We start from the raw sequence: 15,970 nt of genomic DNA on the forward strand, positions 1-15,970 counted from the left end.
TGGGTGCTAGTTGCACCTGTTGCCTCGTCAGTAACTACCGGCCACTTGGATTCTCCAGTTTGCAACTGGGAATAATATGCCAGCTGCACTGTGAGCACTTGGCAAATATATGCCGATTTGCCATTTGCCGAGGAGGGAGAAATACATCACAAGCACCCTCTCGGATCCATTTTCTCTGTTTCCCATTTTTTGGTCCCAGTCCCAGAAGGAAGGACGCTTGAGCACATCCTTCAGGCGTTTCTTTTCTTTTTTTAATGCGTATTTATTTATTTTGAGAGACAGACAGAGAAAGCGTGTGCAGGGGAGGGGCAGAGAGAAAGGGAGAGAGAGAGAATCCCAAGCAGGCTCCACGCTCAGTGTGGAGCCCGATGCGGGGCTCGATCCCACGAACCGTGAGATCGTGGCCTGAGCCAAAATCGAGAGTTGGACACTTACCCGACGGAGCCACGCACGTGCCTCCCCGTCCTTCGGGTATTTCTAAGCAGGAGTGAATCAGAGCGCATGCTCCGTTGAATTCTGGGAAAACGAAGTCTGAAAGCCTGCCTTAGCTGTGCTTTATTTGAAGCCGCCCAAACAGGGCAGTGGCCAGGCTCTGCGGCCATTCTCGCCACTGCGTTTAGGCCAGTTTCACGGCCGGGGGAAAAGCTCCATCTGAGCAAGTAGAATGAGATACCACAAAGTGTACCCACAGTGCTGTTGCTGTTTTCGAATAGGTGAAAATTATGTGGCGTCTCCCCATACAGAGAGGCCTTCTCTATACTGACCTATCTGATTTCAGAGGGTTCAACGTCTAATTCCACTTGGGTTTGGGGACCCACACTGTGACTGAGGAAAGAGGAGAAAATGGGAACAGGTGTCCTCTGGGTCTTCAAGCTGAAATATTTTTGATGAGATGTTTTTAGTAGGAACTGATTACCTGACAGCGTGCAGGCCCCCAGCAGATTTACGATATTCTCATGGTTTCCCAGGTGACTCATCATTTTGAGTTCGGACATGAGAGCCTCTCTTTCGGAACTGTCTGCTTTTTCTGTCAACGGAAAAGCGTACAAAATGTAAGGCTAAAGAAAAATAGGTATTTTAGGTCATTTAATAAACGAAAACTTTCTCCAGTTCGAATTTGCTTGAAAAACTGTAATGCGTAAAATGGTCCGCGATTGTTAAGTAATAAGAGCTTGTGTTGAAGGCAGAGTTTCAAAGATTGCGGTATAAAAGTTGAGCCTAATAACGAGCCTTTCCCCTGGACGTTCCTCTACCCACCAAAAATAGAAATTTTTCTACTGAACCCTCAAAAAACCGAAATACAACAAAACAAAACACATGAAAAAGTTCGGAAGTATGCTGAAGGGAGAAACGTAACTTTTTTTCATTGTTTTGACTCTTGGATTTGTTGGGCATGGAGAGACAGGACAGGAATGTCGGCAAGGGTGGCTGGCTCCAGTTCACGGTCCTCAGGTCTAAAACCTCGTATGTGTCAACAGGTCCAATGGTGAGAAGGTCAAAGAGACCAGTTCCCACTAACCCAGTTCTCGAGAGACTCGTTAACTGATCATGAGAGCTACCAAAAAGGCTAGAATGCATCCATCGGACAATGCATTCTCCCCCCTGGAGATAAGTCTAGATAGCTCGGCAAATTATCCTCATAATCTTGCTTAGAAGCATAGCGTAAGGGTAGTTACTGATAAACTCCCAGGTCTCACGTCAATGAGACTGATGTGCCAGGTTGGTTGGGGCACCCCTGCCCGGGAGGGTGCTGGAGCCCTAGAAGCAGGGGCAGGGTCTTTGGATTTCCCTCTCCAGGTATCAGGCACCAGGCACCCACTCCACTGTTAACATCTTCTTTCCTATAGACGCAGTAACTTTTCTTTACATTCAGTGAAGAGTTGACTAGGTATTTTCAGGTGTCATTGCTTTGTCTTGGGAGACATCCTAGCCTGTACGGTAGCTCTTCCAGAGCACTGATGCCATCCATTTTGATTTAGTGAGCTGTCGGGGTTCTCTCACTGGGAGTGGGAGTGAGATTCTCCACTGTGAGCACTGGGATCCCCTAGTACCTTGTGTCTTCTGCTTCGTGTTTTATAGGGATCTGTAGCTTTCAAATCCCCATGTCTTGCCCGTCACGACCAAAATAATATCTTTTATGGTGTGCTTAACTTTGCCAGAGCACTTTCATACCCCGTGACCTGACTTTCATTCATTCTCATCCATTCATTCACTCATTCACCCCTTCAACAAGTATTTATTGAATGCCTGCTGTGTATGAGGCGATGTGCCAAGCGATCGTGCCAAGCCAAGGGGAAGGAATGATAGCCAAAAGACAGCCCCTGTCTTCTTGGAGTTTAGAGTCTCCTGAAAAAGGGAGACGAGTAAATAAACAATTACAACCCAGTGTGGTAAATGCGAAGTGGCAAATGAATAGAAGGGGGCTGTGGGGTCACACAAGAGGGACGCCTAACCTAGCCTTGGAGGGGGGTGGAAGGGGACCCCGAATGCCTGAGGTAAGATAAGAGATAACCAGGCGAATTCACAGTGGGAAGGGAGGGAGAACATTCCACACTGAAGTAACAGAACGGGCAAAGGTCCAAATGAAAGAAAACACAGCAGAACAGATACAACCCTGGCCCTCACGCGCCTTACGGACCAATGTGGCAGATGAGACATTAATGGAGTAATTAAGCAAATATGTCATCCCCACTGCGATACATTGCATGAGGAAGAAGGCCTACGGAGAGCTAACTTACAGCAAGGAGCTTGATCTCTGTGGTGTGAGAGAAGGCTTCTCTGAGGAAGTGATATTTCTGCTGAGATCTAAAGGAGGAGTGGGAGAGAACCACGGGAAAGGGGAAGGGTGGGCAGAGGCATCAGCCTGCACATAGGCCCCGGGATGGGAGGGAGCACGGTGCTCTGGAGGAACCGAAAGCAGGCAGCCTCCCAGTGAGTGAGGTGGGGAGGGTGAGGTGGGGAGGAGGGCAGCCAGACGCTGCAGGGCTGTGGAGACTCCTTCGGGAGTAATCCCGAAGCAGCGGGAAGTGCTAAGTGGGGAAACCGGTCTGCTTTGCATTCCATAACCGGCACCTGGGCCTCAACACTGAGAATCCGGAAGGAGCCCGTAGGGCCTGCCTGGAGGGCCGCTGCAGCCATTCTGGAGAGAGAGGTTTGGCCCGGGGTGGTAGGGAGGTGAGAAGAGGGTGGGTTCCAGGAACACGGGGCAGGATACCAGGCAGGGACAGCCTGTGGGGTGCTAGAACGGACCCGGTTTCAAGGATGCGGCCTCGGTTTCCGGTTTGCCCAACTGTGGGGAAGTCATTGGCCAGTCGTTGGCCAGTCGTTGGCCCTCGGCACCGATCACTGAGCGGGAGCGTCGATGGAGGGCCACGGTTGGAGGAGTTCAGTTCGAATTAGAGAACCTTTTGAGGTGCTCAGGCATTTGGACATAACCTGAGGCTCAGAAGGGAGAGCAACTGTGAGAACCCTTGGTACCTAGACTAGAGCCACGGCGGGGGGGACACTGAGATAGCCTGTAGTGAGCATGCACGGTGCAAAGGCAGGAGGCAAGCCTTCATCAACAGTTGGTGGAAGACGAGGAGCCAGCAAAGGACTGGGAGGCAGTCGGACTGGGAGGAGGAAAGAGGCCCGTGAGACTTCGTTTGTTGGAGGTTGCTGATCGCGGCAGCAAAAGCCAACCAGAGGGCTCTTGCTGAGCCAAGGACGCTAGGGGGAGGGATGACGGGGGAGCCACAAGTGGGAAGTGAGAATGCAGAGGGCTTCAGTTGGTTCTTCTGCCCAGAGTCTGTGTCACAATGTAAGAAACAACATCTGCCCGTAATAACAGTACCCCCTAATATTGAAGCTGGAAACACCTAACAAAGCCAGAAGAGGAAGAAGAGGTGGACTTTTGCATTCGTGACTTGGATTTTATACTCACGACTTGGTTGACACCAACCCCAGCCCAGTCCCCTCTTAGCCTTGAAAGTGTGGCACGCGGTAACCGTAAAAATGCTGCAGACGAGGAGAAGAGGAGGCGGGAGACGATGCCTCCCATTTTTGCGCACCTTTGTGGGCACCGTTCCACCTTACTGTACCTTTCAGCATTTTGACTGCCACCTGGATTGAGACTCCCGTTTTACTAATTCCGTAAGCTGTCGCATTCATCACTTTTCCAAAAGCACCTGATCCCAGGACCTTCCCTGCAAGATAATGGTGGGCGAGGGCACGTTAGAGACTTTCCAACAGAACGGAAACGCTGTGGAAACATTTGGACCATTCGATTCTCACCAAATTCTAAGTTTTCTCTTGGAAACTCCCACTTGAGATCGTATTCATATTCTCTGAAGTCAACGTAGAAGTACTCGTTATCCAAAGAGCCGGTCACCTGCACCATTTGCAGCTGGCTTTCGTACCTAAATTGCTTCAGAGATGAAAATAATGGGTCCATCAGCAACAGGCAGTTCCTCAGAAATGGGAAACAGGGATGGATTTTTACCTTTGCGTTTACCTTTTTGTACTTGTGACAGATGAGCATGGTTAGAACTGCGATGAAGGGAAGACAAAGCCCAAGGGTCGCGTAGAACAAGATGTTGTCTTGGATGAAAGCGAAGGGCACTGAAAGGAAAGAGAATCACTGACCAGTGAACTGGATAGAGTGGAAGCTCACTGGAGTTTCGCACATCCTGTTTGAGAAGCCATCCTTTGCAGTCCTTACAAGCACCTGACAAATACTCGCCTCCCCCACGGAAAATAGGGCAATGTTCCTGTAAAGGACAAGTTCCCTTCCTAGAAAATTTTGAATGATTTCAATCCCATTCTTAAAGATCACGTACTAGGGTTATACCAACGACATCTATTTAAACCCACAGGATATTCAGGTCAGACATTAAAAGAAAGAAGCTAGGGGGCACCTGGGTGGCTCCATTGGTTAAGTATCTGACTCTTGGTTTCGGCTCAGATCGATCGCACAGTTAGCGAGACTGAGCGCCATGTCGGGCTCGGTGCTGACAGTGCAGAGCCTGCTTGGGATTCTCTCTCCCTCTCTCTCTGCCCCTTCCCCCCATCACGCATTCTCCCTCTTTCTCTCTCAAAATAAATGAATAAACTTTAAGAATAAAATAAAATAAGGGCGCCTGGGTGGCTCAGTCGGTTAAGCGTCTGACTTCAGCCCAGGTCATGATCTCGCGGTCTGTGAGTTCGAGCCCGGCATCGGGCTTTGTGCTGACAGCTCAGAGCCCGGAGCCTGCTTTGGATTCTGTGCCCCACCACCACCCCCCCACCCCTGCCCACCACCCCTCCTATACTCGTGCTCTGTCTCGCTCTGTCTCTCAAAAACAAATAAGTGTTTAAAAAATGTTTTTGAAGAATAAAAAATAAAATAAAATAAAATAAAATAAAATAAAATAAAATAAAATAAAATAAAATAAAAAAGAAGTTTGTGTTTTCTGTACGAAGGTATCGTATGCATGGGAAGTTAGTTTTGGGATGCTGGTGATTTTAAACTATGTGTAGGCAGGCAGGTTTCAGACTTGCCTAGGTTAGAAGGGTTGTAAAAAACAAACTAGAAATTATAAAACAGCGGGCTAAAGGAACATAAAGAGATTCATCAAAAGAGAAAATGGGAGAGACCCCAAATCACTAAATTGGTTTCTCTAGAGTTGGATCTTTTGGTAGATACTTCCTATCCTGGGGGTTTATGGTTCTACCTGCGTCACTATAACTCATGAGTCATAATAACGTAAGGAGAAGTCCCTCTGCCCCTAAATTACAAAACAGCTTATGTTCAGTGGGGGATTCTTGCCTGACTCAAAAAAGACTTGTGTCACACCTAAACCTGTACGCTTTTGTAAAATTCCCCAAATAAAAGCCAACAACAGGGACTAACTTCTAGTGGGGAATTCCTGAAGGTGGTTCCTTACAAGAGCACCTGCTGTGTACCTGATGAGTTTAAAAGGATTGTTTCACAAGATGTGCCAAGGGAATTGTATGCACAGCACTTCACCAGGAATCCTTTTACGGCCTCACTCATGTTAAGAGTACTGCTTGATATCCATTGTCCAAACACTTTTCTGTTAGCTGTTTTATTCCAAATTCCTTCCGTGATTTCCTCTGTGCAGCTGAAAAGAAATGGCAGGGAAGTTAGACAGGCGGGGCCTAGCGTCAGATTGGAAGTTAGGGTTTGTCTAGTGAGCTTTAAAAGAGATTTCTTGGTTATAAGTTATCAGAGACAATCTGTGACCATTTAGAATTATAGCTGACTCAGAAGGTAAGCATTTTAAATACTGCATCACTTCTTCTTAAATCGTATTCATGAGCAAGAGTCAATATGCCAGAGAGAGTATGAGTTTTATGTTCTTCCAACATAGGAGATACCAATGTCCTCATTACTTGGGAGACTTGTCTGAACACTTCTTCCAGATCCAAGATGGTAATGGGTACCCATCAGAGGAGCAAGAAGCCTGACTTGCTGATGATCCCTCGACTACCACCTGAGGTTTCCCTGTAGAGAAGAACATGTAAAATCAGCTCACGTGGTATGGTACTTTCCAGAAATGGCCTCAGCGTTCGCTTCATCTAGGTTGCCCATCTACTCCAAGCAGTTTGTGCTTCTGGGAAGGTGTCTCATACGCAGGATGACTCAAGACCTCTGGTTATTCCCTTTTTTGCCCCTTGTGTGGAACTTTCTGTACAGACAGCCCTACCACCCATGTGCAAAACACTACTTTTCCACTGCCAGGCCCCTCCGGTAGACGGCTGACATGTGCTCATCTCTCTACCTCCAAGAATCAAAACGATTCTTAGCTTCAGGAGAGAAACATCTATAAAAAGTCCAGTGAAATGTACTCTCATCTTTTTATAGGCCAAAGGAACAAATATTACTAAAACAAATAAATGTCAGGTAATAGGACTTTTAGCTGTTCCTTCACATGACCTTTCAAAGTACCAAAGTCAATAAGAGACCACAAGAAAGTACATTCAGAGAGGACATGGGAGAAGGTATCTTAGCCTCAAAGATGAACACAGAACAATTTATCTATCTATCTATCTATCTATCTATCTATCTATCTATCTATCTGTAAACAAAGCCAGTAGATTTGAAATAAAATTTCACCATACTTCAGTATATAAAAATAGCTTATGGCATCCCTTCTAAGCCTTTACTTAGCTCTTTCTGGTCATAGTTAATACACAAGTGATAAGATTAAAGTGAAATTTCTTGACAATTTAACTTACTTCTTATGTTCAGCGTGAACATTTTTGTGAATTCGGCATCATCGTTTTCTGCATGAAATATGTATTCTCCTGGCTGGTGTTTATGGTTGCAAAACTTAGATATGCTGTTTGAAAAAGAATTAAAGATACACTTAGCCAGATTCTTACAGGAGATGCTGAAATGAATGTCAGCGTGCACGGAAGTCTTTCTCGAGACTCTCACTCCCTGAAGTCCCGTGGACAGGTGTCTGTATGCCAGGCCCTTGTTAATCTAAGTGTGGTGTGGTCCACAGCCAAGCAACATCAGCATTGGTATTATCTAGGAGCTTGTCTGAAATACAAAATTTTAAGTCCCACCCCAAACCTACTGAGAGTCTGCATTTTAAGATGATCTCCATGTGATTCATATGCACGTTAAGGGCTGAGAAGCCCTCGTCTAGGCTGGGGTTCCTAAGAGGGACAAGAAGGTTCCTGCCCCCACTCTTCTATACATTCTGGACTAGTCTGACTTCCCAGAAATATGGAAGAACCTCTATAGGCAGAGGACACCATAATCCCCCTGCTTCCTGAAAGGATGGCTCTCTGACATTGGCCCAAGGCAGGACCTATAACCAACCGTTGACTCACATAGCGATTAACAGTGATATAGGCTCAAATCCACTGAGTTTGTACAACAATCTTTTGGTGGCTCAAGCATCTCTGCGGATTGCTCATCAGCCACTCAATACACTTAGACATGGAAACTTGATTTTGGAGATTATCCAACATGCCTACCAGGTACATGGGGTGCTCAATGTTGGACAGGGTAGGCGAGACAGGGGATCAAGGAGCTGTTGAATACGCCTTCGTGCATTGTAGAGATAGAAAACAAATCCCTTAAAACAGAATAAGATAGTCTAAGGATTGTTCAGAAGCTATTTAATTAGGCTACCTCTCTCTCTATATAGCCAGCTTAAAGAAAAAAAGGGGGAAAAGACCACATACTGACAGGATAGAAGTGTTAACAGGAGAACACAGGGTGTGGAAACCAGACTTAAACTAGCAGCTATGTAGGATCCAAAGACCTATAAAATATGGTTCCTGTTCCCAAAGACCTCATCACTCAGGTGGGTGGACAACACTTCCACAGGTAGAATAGCTAAATCATTAAACTAAAGGCCAACAGAAGATTAGAGAAGGCAGAGGCCAGTACAGATGAGAAAAGTTCAGAGGTCTGCACAGAAGCAGGCAGGACTTGAGCTAGATCTTTGTGGATGAGTTTGTTTCAATGAGAAGGCAGAAGAAAAGCATCCAAGGTGGAGGCAACAGCTTTCCTTAAGACACGAGATGGGAACTCATTGCGTATGGCCACAACGGAGAGGAATGGGCAAAGCCTCTTGACTGGAGCAGGAGGACAAGGGGAGATGTAGTAGAAAAGGCTGAATGGGTAAGGGGTGGGACTATTTATTTATTTGAGAGAGTACATGTGCTTGCAAGCAGGGGAAGGGCAGAGAGAGAGAGAAAGGGAGGGAGACAGAGAATCCCAAGCAGGCTCCATGCGGTCAGCGCAGAGCCCGATGCGGGGCTCAAACTCACAGACCATGAGATCATGACCTGAGCTCAGATCAAGAGTCGGGTATTTAACCAACTGAGCCACCCAGGCACCCCAAGCCTCATTATTTAGATTCACGGGGAAATCGGGAAGATGCTGTCGAATCCTGAGCAGGAATGGAACGTGATGAACGGGACCGTAGTTTAGGTGGTAGGAAAAGGTTACTGGAAAGAAGTCCGGAGGCAGCTGTAGCAACTCATTCATACATTCATTCATTCACTTGTTCTACCATCAGTGGTAGAGTCCACTTATTGGAGGAATCAGGGGCACACCAGTGAGGTAGAAAAGGTAAGTTTCTGTTCTCACAGAATTTTCACGTTGCTGGTGACGGTGATGAGTGGTTCCAGAATAGTGCGGGAAGTCCTGTGAGAGCAGAAGTAAAAGTTCAGATTTGAGAATTCAGAGCACGAAAAAGCAAGGGCTGTCTGAGGTAGGGAAAATGGGACAGGAGAGGGAAAAGGAAACCCGAGAGGCACCAGGAAAAAAGAACGAGCAGGTGCTGTGCGGGATATGGGAGATGAAGGAGAGAACAGAATCCCTGTTGACCCCCAACATTCAACACACACTAACTGGTAAAGCAGCTCCTGAGCCCGTGTTTATCTGACGCCAGTGTTCTGTGCCTTGATCTCCAAAGCTAGAGGGTCATTCTGACCTTGTGTAGCGATGAGGGAATTTATTGCTCTGACCCATCAAAGTGAGCATTTGACAAGTTGTTTATTTGCCTTGCTGACAAGAAGGCTGAACTAGAAAGGGGGAATTTCGTATCCTGACCTACTTCTGGGCAACAAGGAGGACATGGCTGGCGAGACAGGAGTGACGGAAGGATCGGGGAACGCCAAATTATAACACTAGGGAGGAAAGTAAATAGAGCTACCTGTGATTTCTAGACTTTTAGGAAGGAAGAGTTTAAGTGGTCCAAGAAGGGAAAGATGTGTGCTTCTTAAAGGGAGCACGTGGGGGGCGCCTGGGTGGCTCTCGGTTGAGTGTCTGACTTCCCTTCCTAAGTCTTTTGTGCTATCTTCATGGACTACGACTTGCCATAGGATAGATGAGAGCATCTGAAATGTCCTCTTCCAGGTAGGAAAGTGGTCACATAAGTAGCCTGAACACAAAAGCAAATATCCAGGTTGTTTGAAACAGCTTGTCCTCCTCTTATGACAGTTAAACCCTAGCAATAGCAACAACCGTGTCACTGAACTCCTCTGGGAATTCCAAGGGGACTAACCAACGAGGTAACCTGGACACTCAGAGCTTCCTCCTTCCCTAGGGTTTTTCTAAAGATGACCAGCTGGCATGTGATCGCAGACCTGGAAACTGGAGTTCACGGTGAGATAATATCTTGGTGACGAAGAGGTTTTCTCACTACAACCACGAAAACGGTTTTCTCCTCTCTACAATCAAAATGCAGGTCATTTTTATTTTTCGTTCAGTGCCTAGAGGGGCGGGGCTGAGGAAGGGCAGTTTCTTTCTAGTGGCTCAGGGAGTGATTTGCTCTAAAGAATGCTTTATCAAAGGGCAAAGGATTACCAAAGTCAAATCAGCATGCAGAGAATAATAAAGCATGTGTTGGGGAACCTGAGAGCTTCTGAAAGCGGGGCTGGGGGAACGCGGCCAGGCTGGTGTTGAAATCTGATCTGTTCAAACTTTCGTTCCACGTTAAAGACAGTCAGGAGGTGGGAGAAAGGTGCTGATGATTTTATACTACTCTCTACATAATATCATGCTCGCTTTTATTTTATTTCAAGGGAGTCGGCAAGGCCTGGGGGAATATGACCATTAAAAACTAAATAGCAAAGTATGGCACGTCTCATAAGGAGGGATACATTTATTTCTAAGTAACCAAAGAGAATGCTCGTATTTTTGTTTTCTTACACATTGGGTTTGAGAATCTTACACTTTGGAAATGAGTTGGTGTCCTCATCGTAACTAGTGATACGGTTAAAAACAAAGGCTTTGAAGCCAACTGTTTTTGCTGGAACCCCAACTCCGCCATGGCCCCGTGGTGTGTCATTGGGCAAGTCACTTAACCTCTCTGTACCTCAGTTTCCTCATCGGTAAAATGAAGACAGTAGTAGTATCTGGGGCGCCTGCGTGGCTCAGTCGGTTAAGCGTCCGACTTCAGCTCAGGTTACGATCTCTCGGTTCAGGGATTCGAGCCCCGCATCGGGCTCTGTGCTGATGGCTCAGAGCCTGGAGTCTGCTTTGGATTCCGTGTCTCCCTCTCTCTCTGCCTTCCCCCGCTCTCACTCTCTCTCTCTCTCTCTCTCAAAAATAAATAAACATTAAAAAAAAAAAAAAAAGGACAGTACCAGTATCTACCTCATAGGGTTGTGGGAGGAGAATGCTCTATTAAATTTTTAAGTAGTTTTGTATAAAACATCTGTAATAGTGCCTGGCCCATAGCGAACACCATATATGCGTTAGATTTTCATTACTATGAGGCTCATGAAGTCCAGTAATCATTTTGAATAAAAAAGAAATTTAGAAACTTTATCGTGGCATATACTGTGAGAAAAATCACATTCAAACAAATTTAAAACTATGGAAAGAACAACAACAACAAAAAATCCACTAAAGTTATGCCCATCAACAGGAGTCAGTTAAAATAAAATTGCCTAAAAAGTGGAATCCTATGTGGCCATTGAAATAATATAAATAATGGAAGACATACTTAGGACCATAGAAAGATGCCCATGATATAAATAAAAAATCAGGTTACAAATGGCACAGTTAATGCCATATGTATACAAAAACCTGTTTCTAGCAGTCCTGCTATCTTGATCTTGAGAAGAGGTCAATTAGAAAGAGTCTGAAATGTAATCTCTGGAGGTAGAACTATTGGTGTTATTTCTATTTAAAAAAATTTTTTTTACATTTATTTATTAATTTTTTTTTGAGAGAGAGAGAGAGAGAGACAGAGCACAAGTGGGGGAGGGGCAGAGAGAGAAGGAGACACAGAATCCGAAGCAGGCTCCAGGCTCCGAGCTATCAGCACAGAGCCTGATGCGGGGCTCGAACTCATGGAACTGTGAGATCATGACTTGAGCCGAAGTCGGACACTTAACCGACTGAGCCACCCAGGCGCCCCAATTTAATTCTCAGGCAATTTCAGAAAACAGGAGTAAAGGAAGGGTATTGAGTTTGCCCTCTGTGGACAAGTAACCACCTAGTCTGTCTTTCATACAATGGAATTATGGGAATTAAACGAGATAATCCACGTAAAGGATGTGCACACTGCCTGGCATGTGGTAGGAGCTTAAAGAAGTTTCTTTCACACTCGGCAGCAGGGAAGGGGGCAGGGTTTGCTGAGGCTTTCGGTAGTTCACTGAACCCACACGTCTTTTCCCTCCTTTCTGTGGACGCTCAAGGCTCATTTCCTTCCGGGGGAAAAAAAAATCCTCCCCAAGAGGCTCAATATACTTCTGCAATTATATATCATTTATTGATTTGAGAGCCCACTTTTCTGTTAGTCTGTTCTTTTTTTTTTTTTAAACTTTTTTAATGTCTTATTTTTATTTTTGAGACAGAGAGAGACAGAGCATGAACAGGGGAGGGGCAGAGAGAGAGGGAGACACAGAATCTGAAACAGGCTCCAGGCTCTGAGCGGTCAGCACAGAGCCCGATGCGGGGCTCGAACTCACGGACCGCGAGATCGTGACCTGAGCCGAAGTCGGACGCTTAACCGACTGAGCCACCCAGGCGCCCCACTGTTAGTCTGTTCTTGAGGGGGAGGGCAACTCACCACCCAGAACCCACACGACTACCACACTGCTGTTTTCCGTAAGTGCTCGGTGAATGCCTGGTGCGTGCAGAACTCAAGGCTCCTGGAACTGGAAGATTAAATGCTCCAGGACAAAGCAAGACTCGGGGATTGGGCAAGCCAAGGAGAGTCTTCCAGAAGGCACCACTCAATAATTATAACATCTTAAGTTCTGTGTTTTTTTTTTTTTTTAACCATGAAATTGGGAAAAAGCTAAGGTAGATTCGGTGTTTATTAAGGAAGTTGATAGGGAGGAAATTATGCAAGCCAAGAGACGGACTATCCTAGGACCTCTTCTCAAGATCAAGATACCAGGGCTGTTAGAAAATGATAAGTTAATAAGACGTAAACACATTTTATTATGTGCACCCTCACACTTTGGGTGTGATATTTGAGGAAGTAAATAGGAGAAACGAAGCCGTGAAGGTAGGGAAGCTGACAGACTTCTGGCATACACACTTTGACCACACCAAAGCCCTCCCGCGAGGAGGGTTATTACACGGGCCTTTCGGTTACGTCTGAAAAAAAAAACTCGTGTCGCTCTGTTCATAAAGTCATCGGTTGCAATATGACTACAGTGCTATGGCTCACAAACAGATTGCAGTCTGGGTAAACCGTTAAGGGAAAGGATGCTTCACTGCGCTAGTCGCTCGGCTTCTTAGTAAACTCGTAACGTTTTATAATAAAAAGTTGGAAAGGACTCGGATCATCACGGAGTCTGCCACCTGCTATCTCAACCCAGGGCCTCGTGGGGCGAGCAAAAGACACCTAGAGCACTTGAAGCTGTGTTCAGATTTTTCAGTTGTTGTTGGTGTCACTCAATATGTTGAGCATCTTTTTCAGGAGGGAGGGGGCTCCATTTTCCCTTTGTGCCGTGTGTTAAGTGACGCACGTGGTGAGGCGTGATATCAGGCGCATCCTTATCACCAGCAAACGCTGTAGCTCTTCAAGAACTTTTTGAATAAGATAAATACTGAGTGGTGGGTGTTGTGGTGAGTGCCGTGGGTGTGGTGCTCGCAGGGCACAGAGGAGGCCATTGACTGTTCTGGCCCGGGCTGTGCATTGCCACTCCCAGGGGTGATGACGAATTCGTTCGTTTATGAAACACACGTTGCCTGGGCAAGGTAGCGCAGAAAGATAGAGAAATGACAGAACACCGATCCTATGGAGCTTTCGCACTCACTGGTGAGATTCAACACCCAAAGAGGTTAACTATGCTACCAGCCAATTATGAATGCGAAAGGCACAGAACACCGTAAGAATCAGGATCTGTCCTGATCTATTCATTTGGCTACCTGTGCAAAAAGTCACCTCTTGGGGTCAGGGGTGCAGACTGTGGCCATGGAATGAAACGGAATGAACTCTGCCACTCGATTGGCCTGTGGCCCCTATATCAGAGACACGGTCCTCTCATCGGTGACTCTGTAAAATCCCAAGAGGTTGTGCCAGAAGCCAGCAGCACAGGAACACTGATCTCCCAGGTGCCTCTTGCCTTTGAATGTGCCCCCTCTAAATTTGGGGGGCGGGGCAGAGAGAAAGAGACATCACCGTATTCATTCTTGTAGACCCTCACACCATCAAGTCCGTCAAGAAGATATCTAAGGAATATCTGAATTAAGTGGAGTTGATCCCCTCGCTCTTTGAATCAGGGTCAAAAGAGAATCCCAGAGTGCTACGAGTTTCTCTGACCCCGAGTCACAATGCAAAGAAGGGAAGGGCTGTGGACCCCACTGGTACCCCTCTGAGCACGGGCCTGTGGTGGTCCATTCAACTGGGAAGACGGGGCTAACTCCCTGGCCTTCTGCTCGCAAGTCTGATAATTCAGAACAAGAGCTTATGACAACAGGGTGATCCCTCTGAGGCAGTGGTTCTCAACCACGGGCAGTTTTTCCAAACCAGGGACATTTGGCAATGTCTGGAGGGAGCTGTGTTTGGCTGTCGCCACGGGGGGGTGACGGTGCTACTGACATCCGGTGGGTGGAGGCCAGGAATGCTGCTGAACATCTACAGGGCACAGACAGCCCCCAGAACAAAGAATTATCCAGCCCAAGTCAACAGTGCTGCTTTTGAGAAACCCGGAGTCGGTGAAGTAAGTGGGTATCAGTCCGCTCACAGGTCAAAGGCTGCGTTCTTAACTGAAAAATGAGTGCTTTGAACAGTAAGGGGTTTGTCATGCACACTCAGCGCGACAGCTCTTTTTAAACACGCCCACAAGGATCAGCTGTAACCCTTGGATCACAAGGATCATTCTGGGGTATGAAGAGTAACACATTACTTGCGCAATAGAGGCGAACCGAGGGGAAAACAACTCTAAGCTCTTCGCCCGGACCAATGCTATCCGATAGAAACATAATGCAAGCCACAGGCGTCGTTTTAAAATTTCCGGTGAGCTAGATAAAAAGTGAAAATAAGTGAAGAGGAATCACTGGTTGTCTGTAACTCCATGTATCCAAAATACTATAACTTCACCATATAATCCATATAAAAAAATGAGATTTTTTTTTCAGTGTCTTTTTCACACGAAGTCTTCAAAATCTAGTGTGTATTTTACGGTTATGGCCTGTTTCCGTCCGAACCAGCCCATTTCAAGAACTCGAGAGTCATGTGTGGCTGGTAGCCGGCGTGAGGCACCACACAGAGCTAGGCCTGTGATACGCGTCACCGGAGGTGACTGAAAATGTAGAATCTGGGCATTTTGCCCCAACTGGTCAGCATGTCTGGAATGGAAGCCAGGAATCCGCATTTTTAGCATTTGCCCAGATGTTTTCTACAGAAGTGGTTATGGACCCCATGCTGAGAAACAATTTACTCTAAACCACTGGCTTGCTTGAGAGATGACAGATACCTTGCAGGAACTCGGAGTCTGGCAGGAAATCATGCTACACGGGACTACATTTAAGAGCTAGGAGGTGTCGCAGCTACAGAAACTACAAGAAAAAAGAAAAGGCGTTTTCTGTTTTCCAAAGAGGGAATGGAGAGTTTCTCCCATAAGACGATCTCGAATAGAGTTGTACAAATCCCCAGGAAAATGGGATTTTTTATCCGTAGGCTATTTCTGCACTTATTTTTTGAAAAGCTCAATCAATGCACTTATAGGCAATGTTTTGCTGTTTTTAAGGGGTTTTACTTCCTCAATCAGCTGCATATCTACCGAGGGAGATTTAGTATACTATATAGCACAATACTCTCAAATGGGAAGTAACAATCTAGTGACTCAGAAAACGCCATGGAACCATACTCAAACTAATGGGATTCTTTCTGGGGTTTTTTTTGTGTATGTGTGTGTGGCAGGTCATGCTATTTGAACTGATTATCAGACTACTACGGTGTCCTAATCTCTGCTTTGTTTTCTTCCTCCACTTCAACGTCAACCCAATAATATACAAACTCATTATACGAAAGTGCTCTTCCGGAAGGCAACA

The 15,970-nt window shown here is 46.2% G+C and overlaps 1 protein-coding gene across 1 annotated transcript in view; it reads right to left on the bottom strand.

Annotated features, from left to right (window-relative positions):
• The window catches only part of FLT3 (fms related receptor tyrosine kinase 3), a 76,396-nt gene that overhangs the window by 20,446 nt on the left and 39,980 nt on the right, over nucleotides 1-15,970 (bottom strand). Inside the window, exons 10-16 of the mRNA XM_047078162.1 lie at nucleotides 7,219-7,322; nucleotides 6,373-6,484; nucleotides 5,923-6,101; nucleotides 4,493-4,599; nucleotides 4,273-4,405; nucleotides 4,080-4,184; nucleotides 917-1,027 (exon numbers count right to left, since the gene is read on the bottom strand). Of these exons, the coding sequence (XP_046934118.1) occupies nucleotides 917-1,027; nucleotides 4,080-4,184; nucleotides 4,273-4,405; nucleotides 4,493-4,599; nucleotides 5,923-6,101; nucleotides 6,373-6,484; nucleotides 7,219-7,322 (851 nt within the window). The remainder of the gene's footprint in view (nucleotides 1-916; nucleotides 1,028-4,079; nucleotides 4,185-4,272; nucleotides 4,406-4,492; nucleotides 4,600-5,922; nucleotides 6,102-6,372; nucleotides 6,485-7,218; nucleotides 7,323-15,970) is intronic.

Source organism: Lynx rufus, unplaced genomic scaffold (genome assembly GCF_022079265.1).
Source record: "Lynx rufus isolate CCGP_SWC_20201006 ecotype Redwood Valley unplaced genomic scaffold, mLynRuf1.p SCAF_1, whole genome shotgun sequence".
NCBI lineage: Eukaryota > Metazoa > Chordata > Mammalia > Carnivora > Felidae > Lynx > Lynx rufus.